Source organism: Culex pipiens, chromosome 3, assembly GCF_016801865.2.
Source record: "Culex pipiens pallens isolate TS chromosome 3, TS_CPP_V2, whole genome shotgun sequence".
NCBI classification, from domain to species: Eukaryota; Metazoa; Arthropoda; class Insecta; order Diptera; family Culicidae; genus Culex; species Culex pipiens.
In genome coordinates, this window is record NC_068939.1 from 16252059 (window position 1) to 16266837 (window position 14779).

The following is a 14779-nucleotide window of genomic DNA, read 5'->3' on the forward strand; positions in this document are numbered from 1 at the left end:
TTTAAAAGAATGTGGCAGTGCGTGGCCGAATGGTTACGCTGTCCGCTTTGTAAGCGGATGATTCTGGGTTCGATTCCCATCTGCTGCAACCTTCCATCGGATGAGGAAGTAAAATGTCGGTCCCGGCCTTGGTTGTTAGGCCGTTAAGTCATCCCAGGTGTAGGAGTCGTCTCTATGCCATAAGTACAAACAACACACCAAACCAAGCCTACTCCGGTGGAATCGCTGGCGGCGGTTGGACTCGCAATCCAAAGGTCGTCAGTTCAAACACTGGGATGGAAGGTTCCTTGGAGTAAAAAGAGGTTTGGGTGCTCTCCCCATTCAAGCCTTCGGACTCCTAGGTTCGAGCAGAAACTTGCAATAGAGACCACAAAAGACCCGGGGGTCGTTAATGTGGATGGTTTGATTTTTTTTTTTTGCTTTTAAAAGATCAAAAATTGGTTGAAAAATTTGATTTTCGACGATTTTTTAAATCGAAGTCCGTCTGAAGGCAGGGTTGGGCTGAAGAGGGTTAATTCGTTAATTGCCATTATTGCAATAAATCCACGAATAAAGGGTTGATTCTATTCGATTTTCTCGAAATTTTATGAGAAAGGAAATGTTTCAGAAAAATACATGAGACAACTATGCATTTATTGGCTGCAAAAAGTATTTAAAGTGAATTATATTTTTTGTAGGGGAACTATACCCTTTCTCAGCCTATTTCTATTATCGGCCTATCAGTACTTTGATCATGAATTACAGCTTAAATAAAGTGTTTTTGACTGTTTCAAAGTAATAAATAGCTCAACTTAAAGTGAGCAAGCAACTCTTCATTGTTGATACATCTGAAAATGTTGGTTTAATAGCGGAAACGGCAAAAGTGATGATAATTGGTCGAACGGCTTAGTGTGATTAAAATGGGTATATTTCCCCTATTTTGAGCTTTTTTTGAGTTTTTTTTTTTTTTTTTCAAACAATTCTACAAAATGAGATAAACAATTTTGATACCGCATTTGGTTGCTAAGGTACGGCTAGGCAAAGATACAAAAAAAAAGCAGGACAAAATTGGTTTTCTCAGATGCTCAGTTCCATTGTGTGTTGATCACCGATATGTCGTGAATTAATGGTCCAATTCCCAACGTTACAAAAATTTCAAAAAATAAACTATTCAGATTTTGAAATCTAGCCCAAAATCTTAAAATGACAAATAATATTGTTTTTATGCCCTATCAGAATGCTAGTCTTGAGTATAAAATGATGAAAAAAATACTGAGGTACTTATTACTTGAAAATTTATTTTTTTAAATTTTGATTAAAAGTATAATTTTTAAACAAAATATAGGATTGTTGGCCCTATTAGGATTTTTCAGAAAAGTTGTCAAAATGTGTTCATATTAATAAAATATAATTTAGAGTGTTTTTTGGATATTAACTTTAAGTGACAGAAAGTGATTTTAAAAATCAGCAAAAAAATATTTTTGCTTGAATACAAAATCAAAAAAATACAATTCAAATGTCATACATTTTTTATAAAACTTCTAAAAATTTTCACAAAACTACGTATTTTCCAAAAAATTACCAAAAAAATCAGTTTTGCCTTCCTCACTGAGGTAAGGCTATAATCCTGCTCTAAAAATGAACTTTTTATTAAAAGCTCAAAGACCCACCTTCATGTATACATATCGACTCAAAATCGAAAACTGAACAAATGTCTGTGTGTGTGTATGTGTGTGTGTATGTGTGTGTGTATGTATGTGTGTATGTATGTACGTGACCAAAATTCTCACTGAGTTTTCTCAGAACTGGCTGAACCGATTTTGACCAAACCAGTTGCATTCGACTTGGTTTAGGGTCCCATACATCGCTATTGAATTGTTTGAAGTTTCGATAAGTAGTTCAAAAGTTATGTATAAAAATGTGTTTTCACATATATCCGGATCTCACTTAAATGTATGTAAACGATGTCCGGATCCATCATCCGACCTATCGTTGGTTAGGTAATTGAAAGACCTTTCTAACGAGTCCACAACATTGAAGATCTGGCAACCCTGTCTCGAGTTATGACCACTTAAGTGATATATTTGTACTTTTTTGATGCCGGATCTCACTTAAATGTATGTAAACGATGTCCGGATTCATCATCCGACCCATCGTTGGTTAGGTAATTGAAAGACCTTTCCAACGAGTCCACAACATTGAAGATCTGGCAACCCTGTCTCGAGTTATGACCACTTAAGTGATATATTTGTACTTTTTCGATGCCAGATCTCCCTTAAATGTATGTAAACGATGTCCGGATCCATCATCCGACATATCGTTGGTAAGGTAATTGAAAGACCTTTTCAACGAGTCCAAAATATTGAAGAACTGGCAACCCTGTATCGAGTTATTACCACTTAAGTTATATCTGTGTACTAATTTTTCTGGATCTAAAAAAATAGCTGAAGTATGTGTCCAAACCACTCATATTACCCATTGTTGGTAAAAAGTGAGGAAGGCTCCAACCACATAGGTGGATTCAGTTAGTTTTTTTTTTTTTGCAATATTGGTATCAAATGATTGGGATTTTTCATACGTTTCGAATATAATAACAACATTATTTGAAGAACTCAACTTTTCACAATACTACGCATTTTTGAAAAAAATAGCACTGAAAATTTCAGTTGGGTAACAAATGATCGAATATTTTTAAAAATTTCGAGTGTAATAAATTTCAAAACTTTGAAAATTTTAGTATTTTTTAGAAAATACGTAGCCTTGTGAAAATTTTTAGCATTAAAAAAATATATACCTTTCGAAATTTATTAATATATCTCGATCATTTGATACCCATATTGCGCAAAAAAGAATTTATGAACAGTTTTTTTTTTCGAAATTACGTGCTTTTGTGAAAAAATTTAGTATTTTCAAAAAATTGTGTTACAATTTTCGAAATGTTTAAAAAAAACTCAAGATCGTTTGATATCCGTATTGTAAAAAACAGAAATTTTGAGCGTTTTTTTCAAAAATATGAAGTTTCGTGAAAATTTTGAGTTTTTTCAAAAAATGATACCTTATTCGAAATGTATGAAAAAATCCGAAGCATTTGATACCAATATTTAAGAAAAACTGAATCTTTGAGTATTTTTCAGAAAAAACGTAGTTTTGCGAAAATATTTAGTATCTTCAAAAAAAAATGTATTGCATTCGACATATATGAAAAAAATATGATCATTTGATACCCGTATTGTAAAAAACTGAAATGTTGAGCATTTTTTTTCAAAAATACGTGGTTTTGTGAAAATTTTTAGTATTTTCAAAAAAATGTGTTACAACATTCAAAATGTATGAAAATTTACGATCATTCGATACCTTTATTGTGGAAAAATTAAATTTTGACTATTCTTTCAAAAATACGTAGTATTGTGAAAAATTTAAATATTTTCAAAACAATGTGTTTTCACTCTTGAAATGTATGATAAATCTCGATTGTTTGATACCCATATTGAAAAAAAAAATATTTTTTAGGTTTTTTCAAAAATACGCTGTTTTGTGAAAATTTGAGTTTTTTTCAATAAAATAAAAGACACGAAATGTATGAAATATGCAATAACAATAATTTTGAGTATTTTTTCGAGAAACATTAAAATTACAAAATACAGGAAAAATACGTATATTTGTGAAAATTTTCTTGTAATTGTAAGTGCAATCGAGAGTTTAATTCATCCCGATTCCAATTTGCATACGATTATAGCCAATGTATCCCATATAGCCAACATTCCATAAGCTCTGTGATTCAGCTTAACTGAAGCAGTAAAACGAATCAAAACCGGGGCAGTGCGAAACCGAGGCGTGCAAAACCGGGGCATGACTGTACCAAATTTATTGTTGTTCATATAATTTTTGAATGCTAGAATAGTTTGCCTCAATTTTCTTTCTCCATGGATTGCATTGTTAATTGATTTATAATAAGAAAATAAAACTCTTATTTGACTCTTGTTGAAAAGATTTAAGTAAGGTTCATTTTTAATTTCAGTACAGAGAATTTTAAAATATTTCCAAACCCTTTCCAACCCGAGCTGAAAAAAAAAACAAAAAATGATTTGGCAAAATCATCTCCAAATAGCGGACTCACAAAGCATAACTGTCCTAACATTTTTGTTTGGTTCTTTATGGGATCCAAAACAACCTCAAAAAATGTGGTATTGATTAGTTAAGTCTACGAAAGCGATTGACTAAAGTATGGAAGTTTGCATGAAAAAAAAAAATCTATTTTTTGCATTTTGCAATTTAAAACCAGCACAATTCGATTGAAATTGAAAATATGCTCCACAACTTTCCCGAAGAAAGAATGGTGCTATCAGTTTTAAGATAGCTGTACCATACTTTCATTGGTAATCTTTTAGATTTTTTTTGTCTATTTTAACGCTATTGTTATAGTCTAACAATATATTATCACTCTCATTAATGTTCATGTGAAATAATGAAAAAAATAATTCTGCCGTGATTCGATCAATCTAATGTAGCACCAAACTAGCTGTCTAAGCTAATTTTGCTTAATAAATTTAACAATCAATTTTAACCACTTTGCGGTCGAATGAAGTGTTATTGCGTCTACAAAAATGAGCTTCATGGATGTGAGTAGTAATATCAGCAATCTTAACAAATCTTTAAGACTAAATTGTTATTCTGTTCAACTTTGATGAAAACACACGGAGAAAAAAGAGTTCCCAAAATCGTGAACATGCGTTCATGAAAATAGGAACCACGAACAAAGTGTGCAAATCCCATGGAAATATTTTGGGAACCTCTTTTTTCTCCGTGTACCCTCCACGACTGCTCCTTTTTTCCATCACGCAAGCCATAATATCCCGCCGTAACTGTGCACAGTTGCATTCCCAGAACAGAAGAAAGGCTCTTCATTACGTAACGATTGCGGTTATGCAACCGTCTCTGGAAATAGTAGCTGTCTGGCCGTTGCAACATCCACGCCAAAACTGACCGCACCAAATTGGTTTCCCTTCCCCCATTCCACCCCATTCTGCGATGCTGCAGCGGTCGTCGCGCTGGCAACAGTTCTATATTTGTGAATATTTAATGACGCAAATGAGTCACTAATTAAATTTTCATTCCGGGATCCGCACAGTTTGCGTGGCCCGAAGCCTCAAAAGTAGGACTCGAGAGCTTTGTTCAAATGAAAGTGTTTCATAATTTATGGTCGGGAAGTTTGGGAAATTATAGGTTTTCATGTTTCGATGTGAAATTAACTATTCAACAAGCTTAAAATGAGAAATTAAATTTTGTGTGCGTGCGAACGCCATTGCATAACAATTCTCAACAATTGAAATTATGACTCTTAACAGGCATGTACCAAGAGCTAGTTAAAGTAATCCGATTACGTAACTGATCCCTGGTTCAAGGGGGTCGGCACCCTTTTCTCAGGGCAGACGATTTCCATCAAACACACACACACACACCACAAGCAAAAAGCTCGGGAAAATGCGTTTCCCATTTCCCAACTCCCGGAACCGTCGTCAGGTTGACTTCAAAAGAACGTGTGCCACACCGGGCAGAGATAAGTTCACTGGCACTGTTGTCGGAATGGTTCCAAGTGCAGCTCTCTCATTGAGTACAAATATTTACTTAGGAGTGAAATGTTGCCTTTGAATTCTGTGTTTGAGCAGCTTTCACTCTACGGTGAAACCACACCCACTTTTCGGGCTCGGGTTGAGGGAGATTGGTTTGTGCAACCACCCTGACGAGGGATTTAAACTGAATGGTACTTACCGATTTGAAAGCGTTACCGGAAAGCTGTTTCTTTCAAAGAGCTCTAATCAGCAGTGCATCAAACTGGTGGACAGAGAAGGGGTGACTTTGATTTTTTTTTAAACTAAATTGAAATTCCAAACAAACCACGTAAAAGTGGGCTGGCGTTCGTCAATTTAGCGTTCCTGGAATTGCTTTCAAGTGTTTGGTTAACCACAATCGGGTCGAAGCAGTGCCATGTGTTGTGCACTTCTGGAAAATGCAATTGAGGTTTGGTGATGGAATGTTTGCGATTAATTTTGGGTTGTGAAAAGTTTCTAGCACAAGGATTCCTCTGAAAAGCAGTTGCTTTAATGTTACTGAAACTGATTTTCAACAGAAAGAAGCTTGAGAGTAATGTAGCGCTGGAGACATCACCAGGTGCGATGAAAGGCCGAAAAAGTTTTTCAATTTATTTGCAAACTTTCATCTGAAGCTGATATGCGCATACCTCAGTTCAACAGTTTTGACGCACCGCTGGAGTCATAAAATTTGAATCACACGTTTCACATAATTACATGATTTTGTCATCTTGCATTTTTTGAAGGGTAAAATGGAGCAACTATTTTCGTTTGTCATCAAACAGTTTATCGACTTTTTGCATTCAATTTTGACACAACAATGGCAGGGTTTTTCATGGGTATTCTAAAAATATTACTTTATTCTAATTTATAAAATTTACCTTGCCTGAAAAATATTTATTCAAACATATCAGTAGTTTTTCTGTATTTTAGCATATCAAATCTTAAATTTCCTTTTTTAGCTATTCTAGCTGTTATATTAAAAAAAACTGATATGATGAAAAAAGAAATAAATTAAATCAAAGTGATTTTTCATTTTTGCATCAAAAACTGGATACATTTCAACTAATAAAAAAACACAACAGGAAAGTTCAAGTTTGCTTAGTTTCAATTTAATATGCATATATTCTAAAATCTAGATTTTGAGCAATCTGGTATTTTTGAATAAGTTGTAACTAATACAAACTTCTCTGAATAATATAGTTTGTGACAAGTTGGTCCAAAATCATTTGACAGTGTTGCCAGTATTTGTAAACTTATCATATTTTTTCAAATGCGTAGAAAAAAATCGAAAATCTATATTTTTTAAACTGATTTTTCAAAAAGGGTTATTTTGCGCAATCCAACTTGTCGTGTTAAAAGTCGATTGAAAACATGTTTATTCATTCACTATTTAATGAAGAGTCCTAAGCAATATTTTCAACTTTGCCCAAGACACAAAATCAATCAAAAAATCGATTCTGATAAAAACAGATTTGAATATTTTAATAGCTTTTGCGTCATAGAAAAAGTAGACACAAAATGTCATACAAATAAAAAAAAATTAAAAAAGGTGTCCAAAATCTCAGAGAATTGCACTAAGCTTCTTTCGTTTTTGCGTCTTAACCTTTTAAAGTAAAAGTAAGCAGGGTGGCAATTCAAGTCTCATTTTTGAATTCTTAACTTTTTTCGAGTCTTCTCAGGATTTTCGAATCGTAAAATTTTCCTTTAATTTAATTGAAAGTCCCTTAAATATTCTTAAAACATGGAAATAAATAAAAAAAATCAACAAATTTGAACATCACAACAGGAAACATCAATGAATTTTCTAAAGTTTTGATAGCTTTGGTCAACCTAAAATAAAAAAGTGTTGTAAACTGAATTTATAGAAATTATTTTTGAAATAATAAGAATTATTTTATATTTTGATGGATTATTGTTTTCAGCAAATATTTCAGCATTAAAGATTCCTCGATCAATAAATAAAGCAAATATAATTATAAATTCAATACATAAAAAAAACTTTAATAAGTTTTCAAAAAATCACTTTTCTGCATTTTTTTTCTTTATTTTTGAAATTAAACGTTAAAACAGAAATTTCTGATTTTTATATGCTTAATCGAAAAATAAAATTTGTTTTAAAATTTTGCAGCTAAGAAAGACTTCCAAAATCAAAAAAGTCTGCTATTAAATATTTCAAATTGTTACTTTATAAAATAAAAAAAATATGTGACTTGAAAATTAAAGAAAAATACTTTGAAAAAAAAAAAAAGAATTAGAAACTCCTTAAATTTTGAAGCAAATTTGCTAATTCCTGACTTTTCTGCTTTTCGAAGATTTGTTTAATAACAAATCCCGACTTTCTTTTTATTATTGACAACCATGGCATAATAAGCAAGGTTGTTAATCGATATATTATCGTCGATAATAGTTATCGTTATTTCGATAATTCTATCGGGGATAATCTTATCGCCGATAACTCATTTTGAAAATCTTTATTAAATTTTATCAATCCATCAATATCATGTTAAATTTTCAATGTATTTGCTAAAAATATATTTTTTGATATTGTAGTTAGTTTCAAAGTATAAATACAAATCAAAAATCACAAAATATCGTATTTTTTGAAAGTACTAAAATTTTCATAATTTTGCGATTCGAAATTTTGCAGGCATTTTTACTGTTCTAGACAAGTTTTAGAGTAATTTGAATGAAATACTCAAATTTTCACAAAATACCGTATTATCTCGAAAAACTACATTTTTTATAATTCGCAATCTTGGTAACAATCTATTCGATATTTTGCATGCATTTTCACTGTTTTAGAGTTTTTTTTTTTGAGTATTTCATTTAAAAAAAACTTCATAGCATTGAAAGTGCAGGCAAAATTTTGCTTCGTTTGATACCCATATTGAAAATTATAAATATTTGAGTACTTTAAAAAAAAGGTTCTGTATGAAAATTTAAGTATTTCACTTAAAAAAAACTCTAAAACAGTGAAAATACATGCAAATTTCGAATCGTTTGATACCCATATTGCAAATTATAAAAATGAGTTTTTTCAAGAAAATATGGTATTTTGTGAAAATTTTAGTAATTCATTTAAAAAACTCTAAAACAGGGAATATGTACGTAAATTTCGAATCGTTTGATATCCATATTGCAAATTATGAAAACTTGAGTACTTTAAAAATTACGGTATTTTGTGATTGTTTTGTTTTTATGTTTAGAAACATACATTTTATCAAAAAAAAAAAAAATCTAAGAGAAAGCTTGAAAATTCAACATAATTTGATAGGATTTAGTTAATTTTAGAATTATATTAAATATAGTGAACTCTCTGGCTATCAATAAATTGGTAGATTGCTTTGATTTTACGTTCTATAATTTGATAACTCCCGCTCTCGACGGTACCTTCAATATCGAAAACGAGATTGTCCACTGTATAAGTTATCTTTCATTATCGCCGATAGAATTATCTGAATAACGACAACTATAAATTGTCAGTCCTGACGACAACGATAGAACAATTCGTTATCGTTATCGAACATCGATAATTTTATTGTTAACAACCATGATAATAAGTTAAATTAAAATTATACAATATTTATCAATTGTGATAATTTCCAAAAAAAAAAAGTTTTATTTGCAAAACATGTTAAAAAATCATAATTAGTTACACAATTACCAATTCGTCGCCATCGTGCTAACTTGTCGTACGTGCATTTTGAGCCAAATTGAGTTAAGAACGCTATTTTGTGCAGCTCACAATGCCTCACCTTTTGACCTTCACAGATCCCCAAAATTCGATTTCAATCCTGAGATATTCAACAAAAACCGAAAAAACTCCGTGCATTTTTGTCACTTTACATATGAAAGTAGTTTCAATCTTGTCATGCTATCTTGTCACTCCATGAAAATTGTTGTAAGTGCGACAAAAGGACAAAGGGATTTCATGCCAGGAAAGTCAGGATGCGTTTGTCGCACGTACAAGCTAGACTACCGTAAACATTTGTAATTATAACTCGGGACTCCAGCAACCAACTTCAACCAAACTTCGGGACAATGCACAGAATGGTGAGCCAAACAAAACGTGTTTGTTATTGTTTACATTGCGTGCTCTCGTTTTTGAATATTCAAGGTAAAACATTAAAACGCGTTTTTCTCGGAACGTCAAAATGGCGGGTGCGACAAGATAGCACGACGACGTCGAATTACAGACATGTGCAAAAACTTCAAATTTACTCGTGTTGGAAACCAATTATAGGAAAATGTTTCTGTCTCCTGTGACTGTCAAAATTCCAAAACTTTTCTGTTTGACGTTTTGGACCAATACTTTGATTATTCGTCTTTTAAAACATATCTAGAAATGATTATGTTCGAAAAAGTTATTTGTCGCTTATCGATTTTTTTTGTGAAACTGTGAATCCAACTACCAAGTTTATTTTTTTCATAAATGATGATTTCATAAAAAAAGAACTGTAACTATATTCAAAACATTGTTCAATACTTTTTTTCCTACATCCACATGATAGAAATATATTGTTTATAAAGCTTTCACACAAATACTGACACAATATTATATTTATTCGTTTATTGAAGATCGTTTGCGTGGCTTATATTGTTGCCAAGACTTTAAAGGTACAGATTTGATAAATTAATGATCTCAGGATCGATTGTTCACTATTTGTTTTTTTTTTTTATAAATCTGTATTATAAAGTTATTTGATTTTTTTTATCCGAATTTTAGTTCGCTTCAAAGGTCATGGAATAATTTAATTAAGTTAAAATTACCCAAAAAGAATTTTTTTGAAATTCTGTTGCCCATTGCTGTATATTGTGTGCCAAAATTGAACGCAATAAATCTTTTTAATGGTTGAAGGAAAACAGTTCAAAGTACTCACCTCCGACGACGTCAGATAGCACAGCCGCGAATCGGTGCTGTCGATCGATGCCTGCTGGACAATTCCGTACCGCGGCTCCCGGTCGCTCATGTAGTCCGACCGGAGGCTGTCCTGCCTGTCGAAGACACCCCTGGACGAGACAGAACTTGACATCAGTTTGATAATAAGGCCTTCAACCCCTCCCCCGTCGCAATCCGGAAGAGCCTCTCCTGCCCGGAACCTACCTCTGCTCAAAGGAATCTGCCCGGTTGCTCTTGTAGCCCGAATCGTTCAGGCTCGAGTCCTGCCGCAGCGATGGCAACGAGTCCCAGGGTGACCGCTTGTGGCCACCTCCTCCGCCACCGCCACCACCTCCTCCACCGACCATGTTTCCACCTGGGCCAACGCCCATTCCCCCGCCTCCTCCTACGCCACCACCGCCACCGCCACCCATGCCTCCTCCACCGAGGTTGCTTTGCGACGAAACCAACCCGGGGCCGGATCCGGACCCGAACGTCGAACTGCCCGATCGCCAACCGTCCGAGTGGCGGAACCACTGGGCACGGGCCGACTCGCCGATGCAGGACGCACAACGGGATGCGGTCGCGTAACTGCTGCAATAGTTTGCTTTTTAAATCAAAACATTCTTTTTTTCTTACAAAACACTTACTTCGAGTTGTGATCGCTCAGATAGCCACGGTCCCGGTCGCGGTCCCGCTCCCGCTCTCGTATCAGCTCGTTCCGGTCGCTGTAGTACCCGTCCCGATCACGGTCACGGTCACGGTCCCGCTCGCGCACCTGCACGGGCCGCTCCGGACCCAGTCGATGGGGAAGCGGCAGGGTTGAGGATTTGGCACTGGCTGATGATCCTTGGCGGGAAAAAAGAAAAGGATAATTTGGGCTATTATACTCACTGCTTCTGGCCAACAACGATTTCGGAAGGCACGTTTTTGTGGTGCAAAGTGGCAAATTGATGGGAAACGTAATTTTACCAACTCCCTCGAGTGGGAAACCCATGTCACGTAGCAATTGAGCCAGAACTCGACATGCCACACCTGTGCCGATGGGGGTGTAGTAATCGATAGTCATCACTTCGGGGCTGATTAATTGGACGTGATTCGGACGCTGGTTCACTTTTGGTGTTGGTCGGGAGTTTGGTTATTTTTATTCGTCTCATTGTGCTTCAACTGTGATCAACTAATTTAAATCTTGTGAAGACACGTGTGAACGTTCGATTTTGTTATCTGACGTACTTTACCAATTTATTGAAATATTCTATTGAGTTTTGAGCAAAATGTTCCTTTATTTCACGATTAAAGTTCATCAAACAATAATGCAAAATATTTCGATGAAATCTGAACCTAAAGCATACTTTCTAGTTACTGGGGAGAACTGAAAGAAAATAAAGTTGTAAATTTTACATGGAAACATTCATTCTTCAAATAAAATAAAACTCAAATCACCGTGATTCAAACTGATTAGGGTTTGTTTCTATCATGCTATAAAAGTCATCAGACGTTCAAAAGACATTCGCATTTTAAAACAAGACTGTTTAAAGGCCTTGAAATAAGGTTCACCCAATGTTTGCTGATTTATCTCGGAGCAGATATTCGGTAAATTGAATTGAATAAACAGCGAGTCTGCGTCACACCAGCAGGTGCAATTCAAAAGTGCTACGATTTGGTTGAAATTTGGCATGAGGTTTTCTTGGCCATAACAATTAAATTCGTAATTTTTGTTAGCAAAAAATGTCGTTTTTTGATGTTTTTCGTTAGATCTTTTTTTTCAGAATCATGTCTCCAAAACGACTGCACCAATTTCAGTTCACCGCGTTGTGAAAGAAAGGTGATAAGCTGGACTTTTAATGAAAAATTCAATTGGCAATTTTCATTTGCCAAATCGATTACTCGGTGACGTTGCAACGGAGTGAGAATTAGCGAAATTTCAACAATGTTTTGTTTCATTAAACTAAATAACTAAATAGTTAAGATGAACATTTGTCATAGTTAATCCAGCTGCGATTGATGATTAGATCCATATATAAATTAATAAATATTTAAAATGTTCGAGCTATCTGCCAAAACGCGTAATTTTTGTCGCTGTTAAATTTTTCTTATAGATTTATTGAAAACTTTGTTGGGGGTGGGAGGGACTAAAAAGCTCACAGCTGTAGGGTAGTAATCAATGAGACACTTTGGGTTTTCAATTTTCGACGATTTTGTATTTTTTTTACCAGCATGAGCTTTTTGTTGCATTTTTCATGTGTTCTGACATTGACCAAAATAAGAGATCGATCTTACGTCTACAGTCAGAGTTATTTAACTGTCTCATTGTAGACGTACTTGGCAGGAACAATGAGACAGCTGGTTGATAAATGTTACATTTTGCAACTCCGTCGTGAAACTACTTACTTTTCCTGTCACTCTTGAATAACGAAACAGCCTACTTGTCTGTACCAAAAATAACAGAATTGAATAGTAACCCATTTCAAAACAAATTCTGAAAAATTCTACTTTTCAGCACCCATTGTTTGCAAAAGTTATACTTTTCAACATTGTTTTTTTTTTTAATTTAAACGATTCATTGACTCAATGAATGGTAATTTGTCTTATAATTTTTTTTAAATGGTGTTTTCAGAATCGCAAAAAATCGTTGTATGGAACTCGTTGCAAAACTTGTTTTTTTCATCACCCGCCGTATTTATCCAACTCGCTGAACCTCGTTGGATAAATGTACGACTCGTGCTGAAAAAATCTTCTTTTTGCAACTTGTTGCATAAACTACTATTTCAGCACGAGTCGTACATTTATCCAACGAGGTTCACCGAGTTGGATAAATACGACGAGTGTTGAAAAAATCAAGTTTTGCAACGAGTTCCATACAATATTTTTTGCAATTCCGAAAAACACTCATTGAGTGAAATTTTAAGTAAAATTTTCATGTATTTTTCCAATAAATCGTTTAAATAAAAAAAATGTTGAAAAGTTTTACTTTTCGAAACAAGTGCTGAAAAGTTCAACTTTTCAGCACTCATTTCAGTGCTGAAAAGTTTTACTTTTCAGCATTTATTTTGAAAAGTGTTGCTATTCGATTCTGTTATTTTTGGTAGGAAAAAGTAGGCCGTTTCATTTCTTCAGAAGGCCAGGAAAAGTTGACAGTTTCACAGCGGAATTGCAAAAACGCCCATTAAGTGAAATTTTAAGTCAAATTTTCATGTATTTTGTCAATAAATCTTTTAAATCAAAAAAATGTTGAAAAGTGTTACTTTTCGAAACCAGAGCTGAAAAGTTCAACTTTTCAACACCCATTTCAGTGCTAAAAAGTAGAACTTTTCAGTATTTATTTTGAAAAGTGTTGCTATTCGATTCAGTTATTTTTGGTACATAAAAGTAGGCAATTTCGTCGTTCAAGAATGACAGGAAAAGCAAGTAGTTTCATGACGGAATTGCAAAAAAGAAATTTTTGTCCATTATTTACTTTTACACACCAGAATCTAACATTTATGAATATCTTTTCAAGGGAGCGTCCATGACCAAAGCCACTATTATGGTTGAAACTACGAATTGTGAGAGCCATTTTACAATTGTTCCCCGTGTCTCATTGATGACTACTTTGCCCTAAATATTTTTGTATGATATTCCATAAAAAAGTGAATAATTATTAACAGGATTCAGAAATATGATTTTTCATATTGTTTTTGACGATCATCGGACAAAAACACATTTTTAAGCACCTTCCTCTCTTGGATAGGACCACGCTTATGCCCAAATATGACAATTTCGGGGCAATGATGCAAAATTTTACCCAAATCGGAGCCAAAAAAAATGTATTTGACACATTCCGCCGTGACGTTGCAACGCTTTGACTTTTCTTTTTTCAGTATTTCGGCTGTAACTCAAAAATTGCATTGAATAGGTACATATGTTATTACAGATTCGGAAAGTACATTAAATTTCCTATAAGAAACAATGTTGAAACATTATTTTAAGCGAATATTCTATTTTTGAGAGGGGAATATGTAGCGTGACGTTGCAACGCGTGACTTTTTCTCAATCCTGACCCAATTCATGTTTCGCCATTAACTCTGCTCTGTTAAACGGCAAATTTGGAGTTCTTCTTCCATTTTTAGTGTAAAATTGGCCAACAAATCGAATGCAATCATTAGTTTTACGAAAAAATTAAACCTCGATTTTTAAAGACCACTTACATTTCGTGACGTTGCAACGCTCTGTTTTTGAAAACAGGGTTTTTCGTTGCGTTGCAACGTCACGAAATTATAGTTTCAAAATAAATCATAGTTTTTGTTAGGTTGAACAACTGTAGGTTAAGTTTTGATTATAAGACATTAAT

The 14779-nt window shown here is 33.9% G+C and overlaps 1 protein-coding gene across 5 annotated transcripts in view; it reads right to left on the reverse strand.

Moving 5' to 3' along the window:
• Window positions 1–14779, reverse strand: part of LOC120418013 (protein still life, isoform SIF type 1) — a 258310-nt gene that overhangs the window by 228214 nt on the left and 15317 nt on the right. For 3 of the 5 annotated variants that reach the window (XM_052709651.1, XM_052709650.1, XM_052709647.1), the window contains exons 10-12: window positions 11100–11298; window positions 10675–11043; window positions 10451–10595 (exon numbers count right to left, since the gene is read on the reverse strand). In XM_052709651.1, the coding sequence (XP_052565611.1) occupies window positions 10451–10595; window positions 10675–11043; window positions 11100–11298 (713 nt within the window). The remainder of the gene's footprint in view (window positions 1–10450; window positions 10596–10674; window positions 11044–11099; window positions 11299–14779) is intronic. The other 2 variants (XM_052709648.1, XM_052709649.1) reach the window with 2 other exon arrangements.